The following is a 13174-nucleotide window of genomic DNA, read 5'->3' on the forward strand; positions in this document are numbered from 1 at the left end:
ATTAACATTCCCACTGTTCCTCCCTTCTGCCTTCTGTCTTTTCGTCTCCAAGGTAACACGTCTCCAGTATGATGCCGTCTCTGACACAGGATCCACTTTAGTGAACCATTTAGCCAAGCAGCACTTAATTTGGGCTTGTGTGAACTCCTGGTCCCACCCCCCGGCCCCCCAGCCGCAGGACGCCAGCACATATTTAAGGAACCCCTTCGCACCCTCGGCCCTTTGTCCCAGTGCAAACTCCAGTCGTGTGGTTACAGCTTGGTGAGTGTGTTTGCAGTCTTTTTTTAATCTCAGCTTTTGTTGTTGTTGATGCTGTTGGACGGTAGGGATCAGGGAGGGTGAACAGACGCTGGTGCAGGAAAATTCACGGTCACAACATGGATTTACTCATTTTATTCAGTTTGAAATTGTTTCTGTTTCTGTGATCAGAGCTGATAATGGTAATGTAGGATAAGAGCTAAGTATAAGAAGTTGAAAGGAAGAGAGAAGATGAGAAGTGAACGATCCAGATGATTTAACAGTGACCTGTGCTCTGAGGTTAGGGATGGGATGCTTCATGTGGAGAGGCAGGCATGACACTGTAACTAAACTTAGATACAGGTTTAGATCAATGTGGATGTACTTAGAATAAATAGATATTATGAGGTTTCACTGAATTCTGTATGTCAATCCGAATATTTTCTAGACTGAAAATCCTCTGGAGTTCCTTTTATAACGCTCCACTAAAACTCCAAATGATCGAAGTCTAGTTTGCTCATCCTGGCCAGGACAATCTTATAGAATAACATGTTCTTAAAGATTTATTTTTTATCCCACCGAGACTCGCCCGGTGGAAAGAAAACCATCCACTCTTATCCACAAACTTGATGAAAGGAGCTACAGTATTTAAATGCAGAGAAACAATGGAATACTAAAGCCTCTTAAATTACATTTTTCTCTTGTCGATCAAGCTGTGTTTTATACTTTTCTAAACCCAGTTCAGGCAAGTTTTACTACGCGGGATTGACCTGACTGTGTTTAGCTGTTTGCAAGTGTATATGTTATTTGGCTCAGAAAAATAATCCATCTTGATTGGGAAAGTTGAGAAAGGAGCTTTTGCCCAGTGTGTCAGAGCCAGTTTTGGAAGAAGATATGTTCAGTCTTTATATCAATTAAATGCTCAATAATCCTAATTTGCATTACTGGCTCCAACGGTGGATATTCAAATTGAACGTAGAGATTTGAATGGGGAAGCCTGAATGAAGATCAGTTGTGTTTGGGTGGGGGGGGGGGTGCAGGATACAGTTGTGATGCAGGCTGTGTCCAGAGGGATCACAGCACATGCTCCAAACAGAGGAGACCACTGTGTGTGGCAACAGCTGAGACGCAGACCTCCACATGTCAAAAGACACACCGCCTCAGCTGTTAACTGGCTCCAGCTTAATGATGAGATACAGGGGACGGGGCTGTTGGGGATGACAAGCGTCCCGAGGCTGAAAATAGACCTGAGTGTGTGTGCGTGTGGGGGGGCCAGGCTATGTCCCGTTTTGGCTTTTTGGGCAGCTGTGAGACTCAGAGAGGAGATTAGAGCACTCAGAGGTGTCTTCATACTAAACATAGTGCTACATTGTTTTACTTGATTGGATTGTTTTGTTTTCACGTGACATTAGACTTTATATGGAAATATGACACATTTAAACATGATAGGGGCATCATTTCCCTGAATACAATCACTTCCCAGAGATTGAAGCTTTTCTCAAAGAGAGTGAATAATGTTTTTTGTCTTGAGCTTTCAGAGACACAATATCTAATCCTCAAATCACACACTCATGTTTTGCCTGTTTTGTCCAGAAGGCCAGCCTAGAAAAGACCAAACATGTGTGACGACGACGAGACCACCGCCCTCGTGTGCGACAACGGCTCAGGCCTGGTCAAGGCTGGGTTCGCCGGTGATGACGCTCCCCGCGCTGTCTTCCCGTCCATTGTTGGACGCCCCCGTCACCAGGTAGGAATACTGGAAAAGGAGACACAAGTTTTCTGGAGGATTGACGTTTTGTAGCTCCATCACATTCACTTTGTGTGTGTGTATATGTTGTTGCTGAGATTCTGAGCTGTGTTTGCTTCGTTCCCAGGGTGTGATGGTGGGTATGGGTCAGAAGGACAGCTATGTGGGAGATGAAGCCCAGAGCAAGAGGGGTATCTTGACTCTGAAGTACCCCATCGAGCACGGCATCATCACCAACTGGGACGACATGGAGAAGGTGAAGACAAACAGAAATATCTCACTGCTCCTTCATGATTTGATATATGTTGGTGTCAAACATATGGTTAAATTCTGCTACTGACATGGTCCCTGTTCCTGTCTGTCAGATCTGGCATCACACCTTCTACAATGAGCTGCGTGTGGCCCCTGAGGAGCACCCCACCCTGCTGACTGAGGCCCCCCTTAACCCCAAAGCCAACAGAGAGAAGATGACCCAGATCATGTTTGAGACCTTCAACGTCCCTGCCATGTATGTGGCCATCCAGGCTGTGCTGTCCCTGTATGCCTCCGGTCGTACCACCGGTGAGTCTCCACCAAAGACTTAAACTTTGTGACAATAAAACCCCCTTCTTCTGACTTGTTTTCTGACTAACTGCTTTTTTGTTTACAGGTATCGTGCTGGACTCCGGTGATGGTGTGACCCACAACGTGCCCATCTATGAGGGTTATGCTCTGCCCCATGCCATCATGCGTCTGGATCTGGCCGGTCGCGACCTGACTGACTACCTGATGAAGATCCTGACTGAGCGTGGATACTCTTTCGTCACAACTGGTAAGAAAAACTGACTGGATGGCAAATACTGGAAAACCTTTCAGAAGAAAAAGGCAGCTTTAAAGTCTCACATGTCATAAGCTAACATTAGCCCCCACATGCTACCATGGTCATAACAAGCAAAAATATAGATTTACGTGCCCATTAATTACACTTTCATTTGTTAGGGTGGAGATGTGTTAATTCTGTTTGTAGATCATGCACATATTGAAGTGTTGTCATGTGAGAATCATCGACTAAACTTTGATAAATGTGCCGTCTGCAGCTGAGCGTGAGATCGTGCGTGACATCAAGGAGAAGCTGTGCTACGTTGCTCTGGACTTTGAGAATGAGATGGCCACCGCCGCCTCCTCCTCCTCCCTGGAGAAGAGCTACGAGCTGCCCGACGGTCAGGTCATCACCATCGGCAACGAGCGTTTCCGCTGCCCGGAGACTCTGTTCCAGCCCTCCTTCATCGGTGAGTCACAGCTACAGTCATATTTATATCTCATTATGTTTCATGTGTACAGGGATGGTAGGCTACCCAGTGACTCAGAAAGACATTATAATCAGTACAATTCAAATTGAAATTAACCATAATTATTTTATAACAATATCAAAAGCTTAATTTGTACATAAATAAAGTGTGATTTGAAAAAAACATACTCAATTTTCACTTAAACTGAATTTTCATATTTCACAATACCTAAAAAGAGTATTTAAAAACCTTAAAGGTTTAATTATATTTATATTTATTTTGTTTTTTTTATTTACTTCATTTAATTTTCTCTCAATTTTTATCATATTTAATTTTATTTAATGATATGTAATTTCATTTTTGTCATTTTTGTCCCAAAAATACAACACAAAACACATTTAATATAAAATATAATTTGATCATAAAAGAGACAGTGTAAAGTCTTGATCTTGTTGAATCAAGTAGTTCATCTTTACAGCACTTTGTATCTTTGCTTTTTTATTTGCTAAATAAATATTATTATTATTTCTGTTATTTTCCCATATTTGTTGCTGTAAACACTCACCTCCTCCTCTCACCTGTGCAGGTATGGAGTCTGCTGGTATCCATGAGACTGCCTACAACAGCATCATGAAGTGCGACATCGACATCCGTAAGGACCTGTATGCCAACAACGTGCTGTCTGGTGGAACCACCATGTACCCCGGTATCGCTGATCGTATGCAGAAGGAGATCACCGCCCTGGCCCCCAGCACCATGAAGATCAAGGTGAGCCTTCATCGACCAGACCTGCTGCTTAAAAGGGACAGCTCACTATGTTGTAAAATGTCCTCGTATCAACCTGTACTCCTCCTCCCCCCGCAGATCATTGCTCCCCCTGAGAGGAAATACTCCGTTTGGATCGGCGGCTCCATCCTGGCCTCCCTGTCCACCTTCCAGCAGATGTGGATCAGCAAGCAGGAGTACGATGAGGCAGGCCCCTCCATCGTCCACAGGAAGTGCTTCTAAATGTCCAACCAGCACCAAAAAACATTCAGCTCCACTCCAACTGCACCAGCTCTCCATCCAAATCTGTATTTCTACTGTTCCTATGCTGTATATACATGTTCTGTTGTAATAAAAATAGATGCTTTTAACAGTGACTGTCTGTGTCGGAATCTCAATATGCAACAAGCGAACATATGCTAGCTAATTCAACACATTACATCATTATTTCGGGATGGGTTTGCAGAAAACAAATTACTCTTAAATGCTTTGAATATAGTGTGAATTCACCTTTCAATCAGCAAGTTTAAAAATGTTTGTTCAGTGTTGGGCCTCCAGTTCAGTCCATTGTCATGGTGCACTCTTGTAGTCCTCCACCACAGCCACATCCTCTCCCAAAACGCACAGGGGGCAGTGGAGACGTCCACTTCTTCCGGAAGTCAGTGACCATCTCTCTGGTCTTGGCCACATTCAGAAGCAGATGGTTTTTTCCAGTCCACTCCACAAAATGCTCCACCAGCGCTCTGTACTCCTCCTCCTGTCCATCCCGTATACACTCTACCACTGCAGAGTCATCTGAAATGAGGGTCCCTGATAATGAGTTTTTGCCCTCTAAGGCAGCTAAATATCTGTTTTGTGCATGGTAAAGCAAACATTGAGTGTGGTTTGAAGGCCACAATGCAAAAAAATTTGTGCATTTGTAGACTCAGCTGGCCTGGTTTGATTGCTCTTTATGCATATATTTTTGCAAAAAAGTCCTCAAAAGATTTGAGAGCTAAACAACTTTAACAGTGGGATTGTTTTCTATTTAGTTTTTTCATAATATGATGCCCAATAATTGGTGTCAAAAGCTGATTTGAAAGTTATATTTAAGTTTAACGCTCAAATGTACCATGTTCCCCATGTACCCTGAACACAACACACTCCCTCACCTCCTCCTCAGCTGAGCCACAGGTGATATTGATGAGGATAATAGCACCGCCTCCTTCATTCACCGGAGACTGAAGGACATTGACGGGTTTCAGTGAGAGATTGCTGTGTACTTTTGAACGTCTCAGTGACATTTGAATCATGAAGATCACGGACAGTAATGTGATCCGGTTTCACCTTCAAATCCTCCATGGGATAACTGTGAGGAGCATTGAGAAGAGAAAGGAGAGACCGTTCATCGGTGGTTCAAAGATCTTTGGAATTCCTCTGGAGAATTTAACCAGGAAATACATTCCTGAGTTTGGACTGGTTCCCTGGTGAGTAGCGGGATTAGAAAAGGTATTCAACTGGAACAGATGAGTTTATTCCTCTGTGGTGTTAACATGTTGTTTCTCAGCTTTCTGGTGGACGCTTGTTCCTTTCTTCTGGAGCGTGCTGGGACTGTGGGCCTGTTCAGAAAATCAGGCTCTCTTCCTCGCATCAAGACCCTTAGGGTAAAATAACCTTTTGACCTTTCCAACAGCACCATCTGTTGGTTTGAGCAAACACTGGTCTTCAAACTATGGCAAGATGTTATTAATTGTCCCCCCTTTGTGTCTGTTTTCAGGCCAAGTTGAATAGAGGAGAGGGTTGTCTGTCCACAGCCCTCCCTTACGATGTTTCCACGCTGATCAAGCAGTTCTGCAGGGAGCTGCCGGAGCCTCTGCTGCCCCCCGAGCTGCACGCTGCTCTGCTCAAAGCCCAGGCATTATCCAGCCAGCAGGATAGGACCTCCGCCCTGCAGCTGCTGTCTTGTCTGCTGCCTGCCAGAAACTCCTCCTGTCTGCATTACCTGTTCGACTTCCTCTCCAAAATCTCTGAGAGGTTTGTGCAATCTAATGATGTGGGGAAATTAAACCCTTGTGCAAAGAGAGCTGGGAGTACGGACACGTTTGACAGTCTGCTTATACTGTATTATATTGTATCGTAAAATCTCACAACACCATTATTTTGTGATCCATCGTGTCTCTCGTGTCTCTCATCTTCCTCTTGACAATACCCCATAGATTCTCTATAGGGTTCAGGTCAGGTGAGTTAGCTGGCCAATCAAGCAAAGTAATTCCGTGGTCATTAAACCAGGTCTTAGTACTTTTGGCAGTGTGTGCAGGTACCAAGTCCTGCTGGAAAATGCAGTCAGCATCTTTATTAAGCTTGTCAGGAGAAGGAAGCATGAAGTGCTCTAAAACTTCCTGGTAGACGGCTGCACTTTGGACTTGAGAAAACACAGTGGACCAAGACCAGCAGAGGACATTGCTCCCCAAATCCTCACTGACTGTGGAAACTTCACACTGGACTTCAAGCAACGTGGATTCTGTGCCTCTCCACTCTTCCTCCTGACTCTGGGACCTTGATTTCCAAATGAAGTGCAAAATGTACTTTTATATGGAAAAGAAGACTTTGGACCACTGAGCAATAGACCTGTTCTTTTTTCCTTAGCCCAGGTAAGACGCTTCTGACTTTGTCTCTGGTTCAGGAGTGGCTTGACTCGAGGAATGCGACAGTTGTAGCCCATGTCCTGGACACGTCTGTGCGTGGTGGCTCTTGATGACTCCAGCCTCAGTCCATTCCAGGAGTTTAAGTCTCCATTTGGTGTAATAGACCAGGTTTTTTTATTGATTGTCCCTGTAATCATTTTTGGGACCCCTCAGATTTATCAGGGGGTGACTTGACCTGATCTACACTGACTTTATATAGTGAAAGTGGCCTGAAATGATGGACATTTCCCTTATTTCCTTTCCATCTTAATTTCACTGCAATGAGTTAAAGTGACTGGATGAAAGTGATAAGATTCCACTCTATTTCAATGATGTTAATTGATCTGTGTTTTTCTCTTCCTGGTCAGATGCTCTGAAAACCTGATGACCTGCTCCAACCTCGCCACAGTCTTCGCTCCGTGTCTTTTACCGCCTCCAAACAAGGCGGAAATGTCTGAAGGGCGACTTAAACTCAGAGTTCTCGTCCTACACACCTTCACTGAAAGTCCTCACTTATTTGGTAACAAACCCTAGACTCTGCCTTGAGCTATATACTGTATTTAAGGCTGTTTGAATGGACTGGATATCTGCAATGTTAAGATCTTTACTGTCTTTGCTTTAGGTGTGATTCCCAAATCCGTTATGGACACTATGGAGTTTCTGATCAACTTCCCTCTTCTAAAGCACCCAAGGGGAGGACACAGAAAGCACAGTTTGAAAGGTAAAGCAGTAGAAAGTTGTGCTGTTAGCTTTGACTCAAATGAACGCCGCTTTCTTTTATGTTCTCAAATCTTTAGTGAAGACGATGCCCTGGATTCCAGCGACGTCAAAGGTCAAGCCGGCCGTCTCTGAGCAGAGCAAAGAGTCCACATCCACAGAAAAACCCACGCTCCGGAGAAGCCTCGGTCTGGAGACTTTCCCCAACGTCCTGATGTTTAGGACCTTGTATGCCTTGTGCAGGTAAACACAATATGAAGAAAGGAACAGACTGCAGTAGATGTACATTTATTAATTTGTGCACACTATTAAATGCTTTTAATATTAAGGGGCGGCAGTGGCTCAGTCTGTAGGGACCCCAACTTTGTATAGTGTGTCAAACTGTGTGTGTACTAAAAATGCATGTGCATGTGTGCACCTACTGTGTGTACTGTGTGGTTAATGCATATATATATATGCATGTAAAACAGAGTGAAAACCGAAGGGGGATCCTAGGTGGATTAATAAAGGTCCATCTTCTTCTTGTTTACAGACCAAAGTTTCAAGCCTGAAGCAGCTTTGTCGGACAGCCTTGATGTCAATGAGGCATGTGAATCCCCACAAGAGAGACCAAAAAGGTAAATTATTAAAGCATGATAACTCATTTTCCTGTACGGTGTTGAACAAATTAAGTTATAACATAGCAGGGCATCTAAGACCTGTGGGGGATGTGGTTTCTACTTGATATGTAATTTGGGGTTGAAATAGCAGATTGGGTGTAGTAGTAATGATCCTTTGGTGCATTTTTTATAATAAAGTACTGTATCCTTTGTGCCTTTCTTAAAATATACTGAACTTTATAACTAACTTAGGTGTTTTAAAACTGTCCTTTCAATGGGTATATGTTAAAAAAACAACCACATCCCAAATTAAATGCACATAAATCTGATGTTCCCTGTTTGTTTTGTGTCCCTTTTTGCTTTCAGAGACCTGCGCTTTGTTAGCTTCTCACGAATTACCAGAGGACACGATGCAGGGAGCGCTCCTGTTCTCACTGGTGTCGGGAAACTCACACCTTGGAGAAAACGCTTTTCCATTTAATTTTAAGGATATTAATACTTAATGTGGGTTGCTCTGTGTTACTGCAGCATATCGGCATTAACTGGGTGGTTTAGTGTCCTTATCATTTTAAACATTTTAATGAATGTATGTATTTTACTATTTATTTGAGAACAGGACTTTTGTAGGTGAACTTTCACCATACTTTCATATCAAGCGAATAAATGTTCTAGTTTTTTTAAAAGTTATTTTCTTTTTCACGTGTTTATGTTTAACATAATATTAATAATAGCTGTTAAATTGTTAAGGTTAGGTCATGAATATCAGTTTATCTTTTAGGAGTTTGGTTAAAATGTGTATAGGTGAAGGAGACCTTAAAAAAAAAACAGACAACAAAACACCAATAAAATAGATAATGGAATAAAGATGTATTGAAGTAAAATAAACAAAATAGCTCAAGTTGGATAATAAGGACAGAAGATATTGATTTATACTCTTATTTGTCTTTAATTAGAGTTTAAGATGATATTGTATTACATTTAAGCATGATTGCTCGGTGCAGGGTTTCTGTAGGTCATCCACAAATAATTGCCACATTGTAACAGCCAATGAGGAGAGAGGAATCTTTGGTATCATAGCAACTGCATCTGAACCGTGAAGTGAGGAGGATTGCATGTTGCATAATGGGCTCTTATGATGATAGTGGAAATGAAGTGTATCCCTTCAAAATAAAACGAGACGAATGAACAGAGGCGAGGGAAACGTTGACTAAATATTTCTAGAACAAGAAGAAATAAAAGGTATGATGAATCAACTCAAATAAGAATAGAGCTCGAAGGAAAAAAAGGAGGACACAGGTTTTAAAATAAGTTTGTCATCGTGTTTGTGAAGTGAGCTTTTATTCTGAAATACCGGGGACATTTTTTTTCTGGCCAGCTTGACACGGGTCTCGCGCAATACGCAGGTCCCCCATCAGCACAGACACGGTGAGAATCAATGTCCTTAAAATCCTGTTGTGGTCATTTGTTATGTTTCGTAGCAATACAATCATATTTTAGATGCAATAAATGTGATGATATACAGCTTTTCTTATAAAATATGGTGTTTTTCTGTTAAGAAGTCATTTTTTTAGGCTATTTATAGACTATTTACATCGGCCTTGGGTCTGTTTACACAGTAAGTGGCGCACCAAGTCTTAATTCCATTTACAGCTAATATACTGCAGATTTCGGTCTGTATTCTCCCACAACAGATCAAATGAAAGACAATCCGTTTTTCCATATTAGGGGAGCTGTTCCTATGTAATTGGCCTGTCATTGTTTGTCCAACAGGAAATGCAGCTGTGTCGTGTGTAAGGTAGTCTGCTGTGTTTCTCCCCCGCAGATGACGGACATGATCTCGGCTGTGCGGATCTCGGTGCTCGGCCTCCTCCTGTGCCTGCAGCTGGGCAAAGCTTCAGCCCGCAGCCCTCGCACGGCGGACCAGGTGTCTGAAGCCGACATCCAGCGCCTCCTGCACGGCGTCATGGAGCAGCTGGGCATTGCTCGGCCCAGGGTGGAGTATCCGGCTCATCAGGCCACCAACATCGTGGGGCCTCAGAGCATTCAGGGTCAGTAACACACCGTGTGATGACTGCATTTAAAGTCCTTTATATGTGAAGAGATGAACCAGGTAAAACCAGGAAGAAATGTATTGGCTGTATATAAAAGTGCAATTTGGACAGTATGGATTGAGCAGTATCATGTGTGTCTATTCTGAAACAACACCACAGAATGTGCAAGGAGAGCAATGTAGAAATATAATACTTTGTTGTATATATTTTTTAATCCGACGTACAGCTTAAACCTCAAAATATACTAAAAGAAATGTAATATTTGTGCTTAAACATGGACAATGAAAGTTAACTGGTTATCAAAGTTGTTGCAAATTCATACAACATTTTATAGAAACACATGACATTAACAAAACTGTTATGGCCTCCATGATGCCTGTATTTGTTTTGTTAATCTTTTTCCAGCTGCTGGTGCTGTTGTGTTTGTGCTGTTAGTAATTCTTGTTTCCCTCCATAAGGTGGTGCTCACGAGGGGCTGCAGCACCTCGGCCCCTTTGGAAACATCCCAAACATTGTGGCTGAGTTGACCGGAGACAACGTTCCCAAAGACTTCAGCGAGGATCACGGGTACCCAGACCCTCCGAACCCCTGTCCCCTGGGGAAGACAGGTACCTCTCGTTCTAATTACATAATGTAAACAAGTTCATGTCTCTGTATTGAGGGCAGGTGATGTTTACATGATGCAAAAGGGCCGGTTCTGTCTGTGCTTTATTTAATTCATCTGCATGAATTTTTGCGTCCATTCACATCTACAGCAGCAGACGGCTGTTTGGAAAACGCTCCGGACACAGCCGAGTTCAGCAGAGAGTTTCAGAAACACCAGCACCTGTTCGACCCCGAGCACGACTACCCAGCGCTGGCCAAGTGGGTGAGTACAGAGCAGGACAGTTACCTTTTTGTTTGTTAGACATTAATCATGGTGATGAATGATCCTACATATTCGTACTTCTTGTTTTGCCCAAATAATCAAGAATTATTAAATTATGATATAAGCAGGATATTTATAAAACTGAGTTAATTATCTGAATATGTATATCACGCATGAATACATATATCCTTAACACATGACAGTTGTTCCTTTCTTTTTAAATCTTACATTAATTTGGTAATTAACAGATATTACAACTCCACATCTATACTGTACATCCAATGTTGGAGGTACAATCTTCTAAAAAAACAGATAAAGTCCTTTCTGAGTTAAATTGTATTTATTTTTTAAAGGAATTAGACATACCTAAGTGCTGGCCTGTCGTGTTGGGGCAGAAAGACAAGAATTTCCCCTGGTGAAAAAGAGAAATGGATGTTTGGATTAAGCAACCCAGCAGTCACAGCTTTCGTTTCTTATGTTCATGCTAGTGACGTCTTAAAAAACAAAATGTAGACGAGACTTTTGCCCTTTTTTAAAAGATCAAACTAAACTTGTTTGTAATTTGCATGGATTCATTCCTGAGTGTTCGTCTGCTCAGGCGATTTGTTGACTCTGGCTGTAGAAGAAGGCAAACATGATTTAAAGTCTAAAAATGTTTGTTTCTTTCTGTGCTTGCTTTCAGAACAAGGAGCTTTTGTACCAGAAATTGAAGGGTGGACCCAAGAGAAGAAAAAGGGTATCATGTTTGTTGTCTTCTTCCTTTGTAGTATTGTGTCTGAGAAACCACATCGCCAGCTCTGAAATCTGTCCCAGGGCAGAGTGAGGTACTCTTAAAGGAAGACTGGAAACACAGAATGACCATTTGTATAACTAAATAAGTCACCGCCTGATACCTTACATTTTTCTAGAATGCTTTTATGGTGAACGAAATCCAAAAAGGAGAAAAGTCTTCATAAATTTAAGTTAATGAGGATAAATTGTTTTGCATAAATACATGTTTTGACAGGTTTTTTTAAACGCAGCTTACATTTATGCAGAATTTTCCCTAAATGATTTGATTTTCAGTTCATTGTTGACACATGCAGACATTCAAAATGTTCTTTAGGAATTCAAGGTTACACAGGGTTTATTGTATCTACAGGTAAACAATTTGAGGATGAAGTATTCCTTTAACCTCACTTTTTCAGATTTGAATTCATATAAGTTAAAAACCTCACATTCAGATGTTCATATTTGGTCAGATCTTAAGTCATTATGTTCATGTTTACAGTTTCTATAATAACATATTTCTCCACCTCCCTGCAGAGTACGAACCCATACCTGATGGGACAGAGGCTCGACAACGTTGTCGCCAAAAAGTCTGTCCCTCACTTCTCTGAGGAAGAGGAGGAAGAGGCACCGACCGTCCCTGCTGCCAGCAGAACCACCACCTAAACTCCTGCGCCTGCAGCACTCTGTAATATTTAAGGCTGTTTGAATGGACTGGATATGCAAGTTTTCAACACAATGAATTTAAGCATTTTGGTAGACGAGCAATGGTTTTTGACTTCACTGCAAGGACTGTAAAATAGAAAATGTGACAGCTTTTGTTTCAAACGTCAAGGAAAAAACATAAAGCTCCTAAAGCAAAACGGATAATAAACTGTATGAGAGACTGTGAGATGAGTATCCTTTACAATGCAAGTATCTGGAATCAGTATTCAAGATCCTGGCCATTAATAGTCCAACAAATACGTTTCAGTTCACAAACAATTATAGGTCAGCCATTTACAATGTCAGTCAACCATTTAACCCAAAATGCTGAAATACAATGTGTTTAAATCTTGCAGGCAGTGTACATTATATCTACAAGTGTATTATAATGAGGAGTTGAATACAGATTTGGGGGAATGTTATTCTTATTCATGACTGTACAGAAATGAATTTACTCTCTCTGAAGTTTCTGACGGTACGTTTTTTGTATGTCTTGATATTTCCAGTTAATCACGTCTGATGCAAACATTCAATAAAGCTCATATTCTTCGTCATGTGAAGGATGACTTTAAATGTCACTGTAGCGTGGTAAATACTCTACCTAATATACTGATGTACCTATATCTGCTTCTGTCGCCATACTGCAGTATATAAGTCTCTACAGGCAGCACTGAATCTGTTGTGTTACTTCATCCAGCCGAATAAATGTTTGTGTTATATTTTTGTTCTGTAAAGTCAAATAAACGATTTCTCTGCATTGACAAAGTTTGGAAGTGGGTTTAAAAA

At 41.8% G+C, this 13174-nt stretch overlaps 3 protein-coding genes across 3 annotated transcripts; all 3 read left to right on the top strand.

Annotated features, from left to right (window-relative positions):
• The first annotated feature begins 156 nt into the window (after positions 1-156).
• actc1a (actin alpha cardiac muscle 1a) lies at positions 157-4394 on the top strand. Its single transcript, XM_063901604.1, has 8 exons — positions 157-261; positions 1831-1984; positions 2112-2240; positions 2350-2545; positions 2634-2795; positions 3061-3252; positions 3839-4020; positions 4117-4394. Exons 2-8 carry the CDS (start codon positions 1856-1858, stop codon positions 4258-4260), a joined length of 1134 nt encoding a protein of 377 aa, XP_063757674.1. The 5' UTR covers positions 157-261; positions 1831-1855; the 3' UTR covers positions 4261-4394.
• Positions 4395-5213: 819 nt separating this feature from the next.
• Positions 5214-8679, top strand: LOC134876781 (inactive Rho GTPase-activating protein 11B-like). Its single transcript, XM_063901921.1, has 8 exons — positions 5214-5483; positions 5564-5660; positions 5774-6030; positions 7049-7200; positions 7303-7401; positions 7478-7640; positions 7930-8014; positions 8363-8679. Exons 1-7 carry the CDS (start codon positions 5308-5310, stop codon positions 7946-7948), a joined length of 963 nt encoding a protein of 320 aa, XP_063757991.1. The 5' UTR covers positions 5214-5307; the 3' UTR covers positions 7949-8014; positions 8363-8679.
• A 674-nt stretch (positions 8680-9353) lies between these two features.
• On the top strand, positions 9354-13153 carry LOC134876782 (neuroendocrine protein 7B2). Its single transcript, XM_063901922.1, has 6 exons — positions 9354-9421; positions 9819-10044; positions 10506-10655; positions 10803-10915; positions 11598-11651; positions 12221-13153. The coding sequence occupies exons 2-6, from the start codon at positions 9819-9821 to the stop codon at positions 12347-12349; spliced, it is 672 nt and encodes a 223-aa protein (XP_063757992.1). The 5' UTR covers positions 9354-9421; the 3' UTR covers positions 12350-13153.
• Positions 13154-13174: the final 21 nt, after the last annotated feature.

This window comes from Eleginops maclovinus, chromosome 15, assembly GCF_036324505.1.
Source record: "Eleginops maclovinus isolate JMC-PN-2008 ecotype Puerto Natales chromosome 15, JC_Emac_rtc_rv5, whole genome shotgun sequence".
NCBI lineage: Eukaryota > Metazoa > Chordata > Actinopteri > Perciformes > Eleginopidae > Eleginops > Eleginops maclovinus.

Excerpts from the sequence above, each read along its gene's own strand:
- actc1a (XM_063901604.1), top strand. The coding sequence starts at position 1,856 with ATGTGTGACGACGACGAGACCACCGCCCTCGTGTGCGACAACGGCTCA. Across the intron at positions 1,985-2,111 it reads TTGGACGCCCCCGTCACCAG|GGTGTGATGGTGGGTATGGG; the intron begins GTAGGAATACTG and ends CTTCGTTCCCAG. Across the intron at positions 3,253-3,838 it reads GTTCCAGCCCTCCTTCATCG|GTATGGAGTCTGCTGGTATC; the intron begins GTGAGTCACAGC and ends TCACCTGTGCAG.
- LOC134876781 (XM_063901921.1), top strand. The coding sequence starts at position 5,308 with ATGAAGATCACGGACAGTAATGTGATCCGGTTTCACCTTCAAATCCTC. Across the intron at positions 5,484-5,563 it reads GAGTTTGGACTGGTTCCCTG|CTTTCTGGTGGACGCTTGTT; the intron begins GTGAGTAGCGGG and ends GTTGTTTCTCAG. Across the intron at positions 5,661-5,773 it reads CTCGCATCAAGACCCTTAGG|GCCAAGTTGAATAGAGGAGA; the intron begins GTAAAATAACCT and ends GTCTGTTTTCAG.
- LOC134876782 (XM_063901922.1), top strand. The coding sequence starts at position 9,819 with ATGACGGACATGATCTCGGCTGTGCGGATCTCGGTGCTCGGCCTCCTC. Across the intron at positions 10,045-10,505 it reads GGGGCCTCAGAGCATTCAGG|GTGGTGCTCACGAGGGGCTG; the intron begins GTCAGTAACACA and ends TCCCTCCATAAG. Across the intron at positions 10,656-10,802 it reads CTGTCCCCTGGGGAAGACAG|CAGCAGACGGCTGTTTGGAA; the intron begins GTACCTCTCGTT and ends TCACATCTACAG.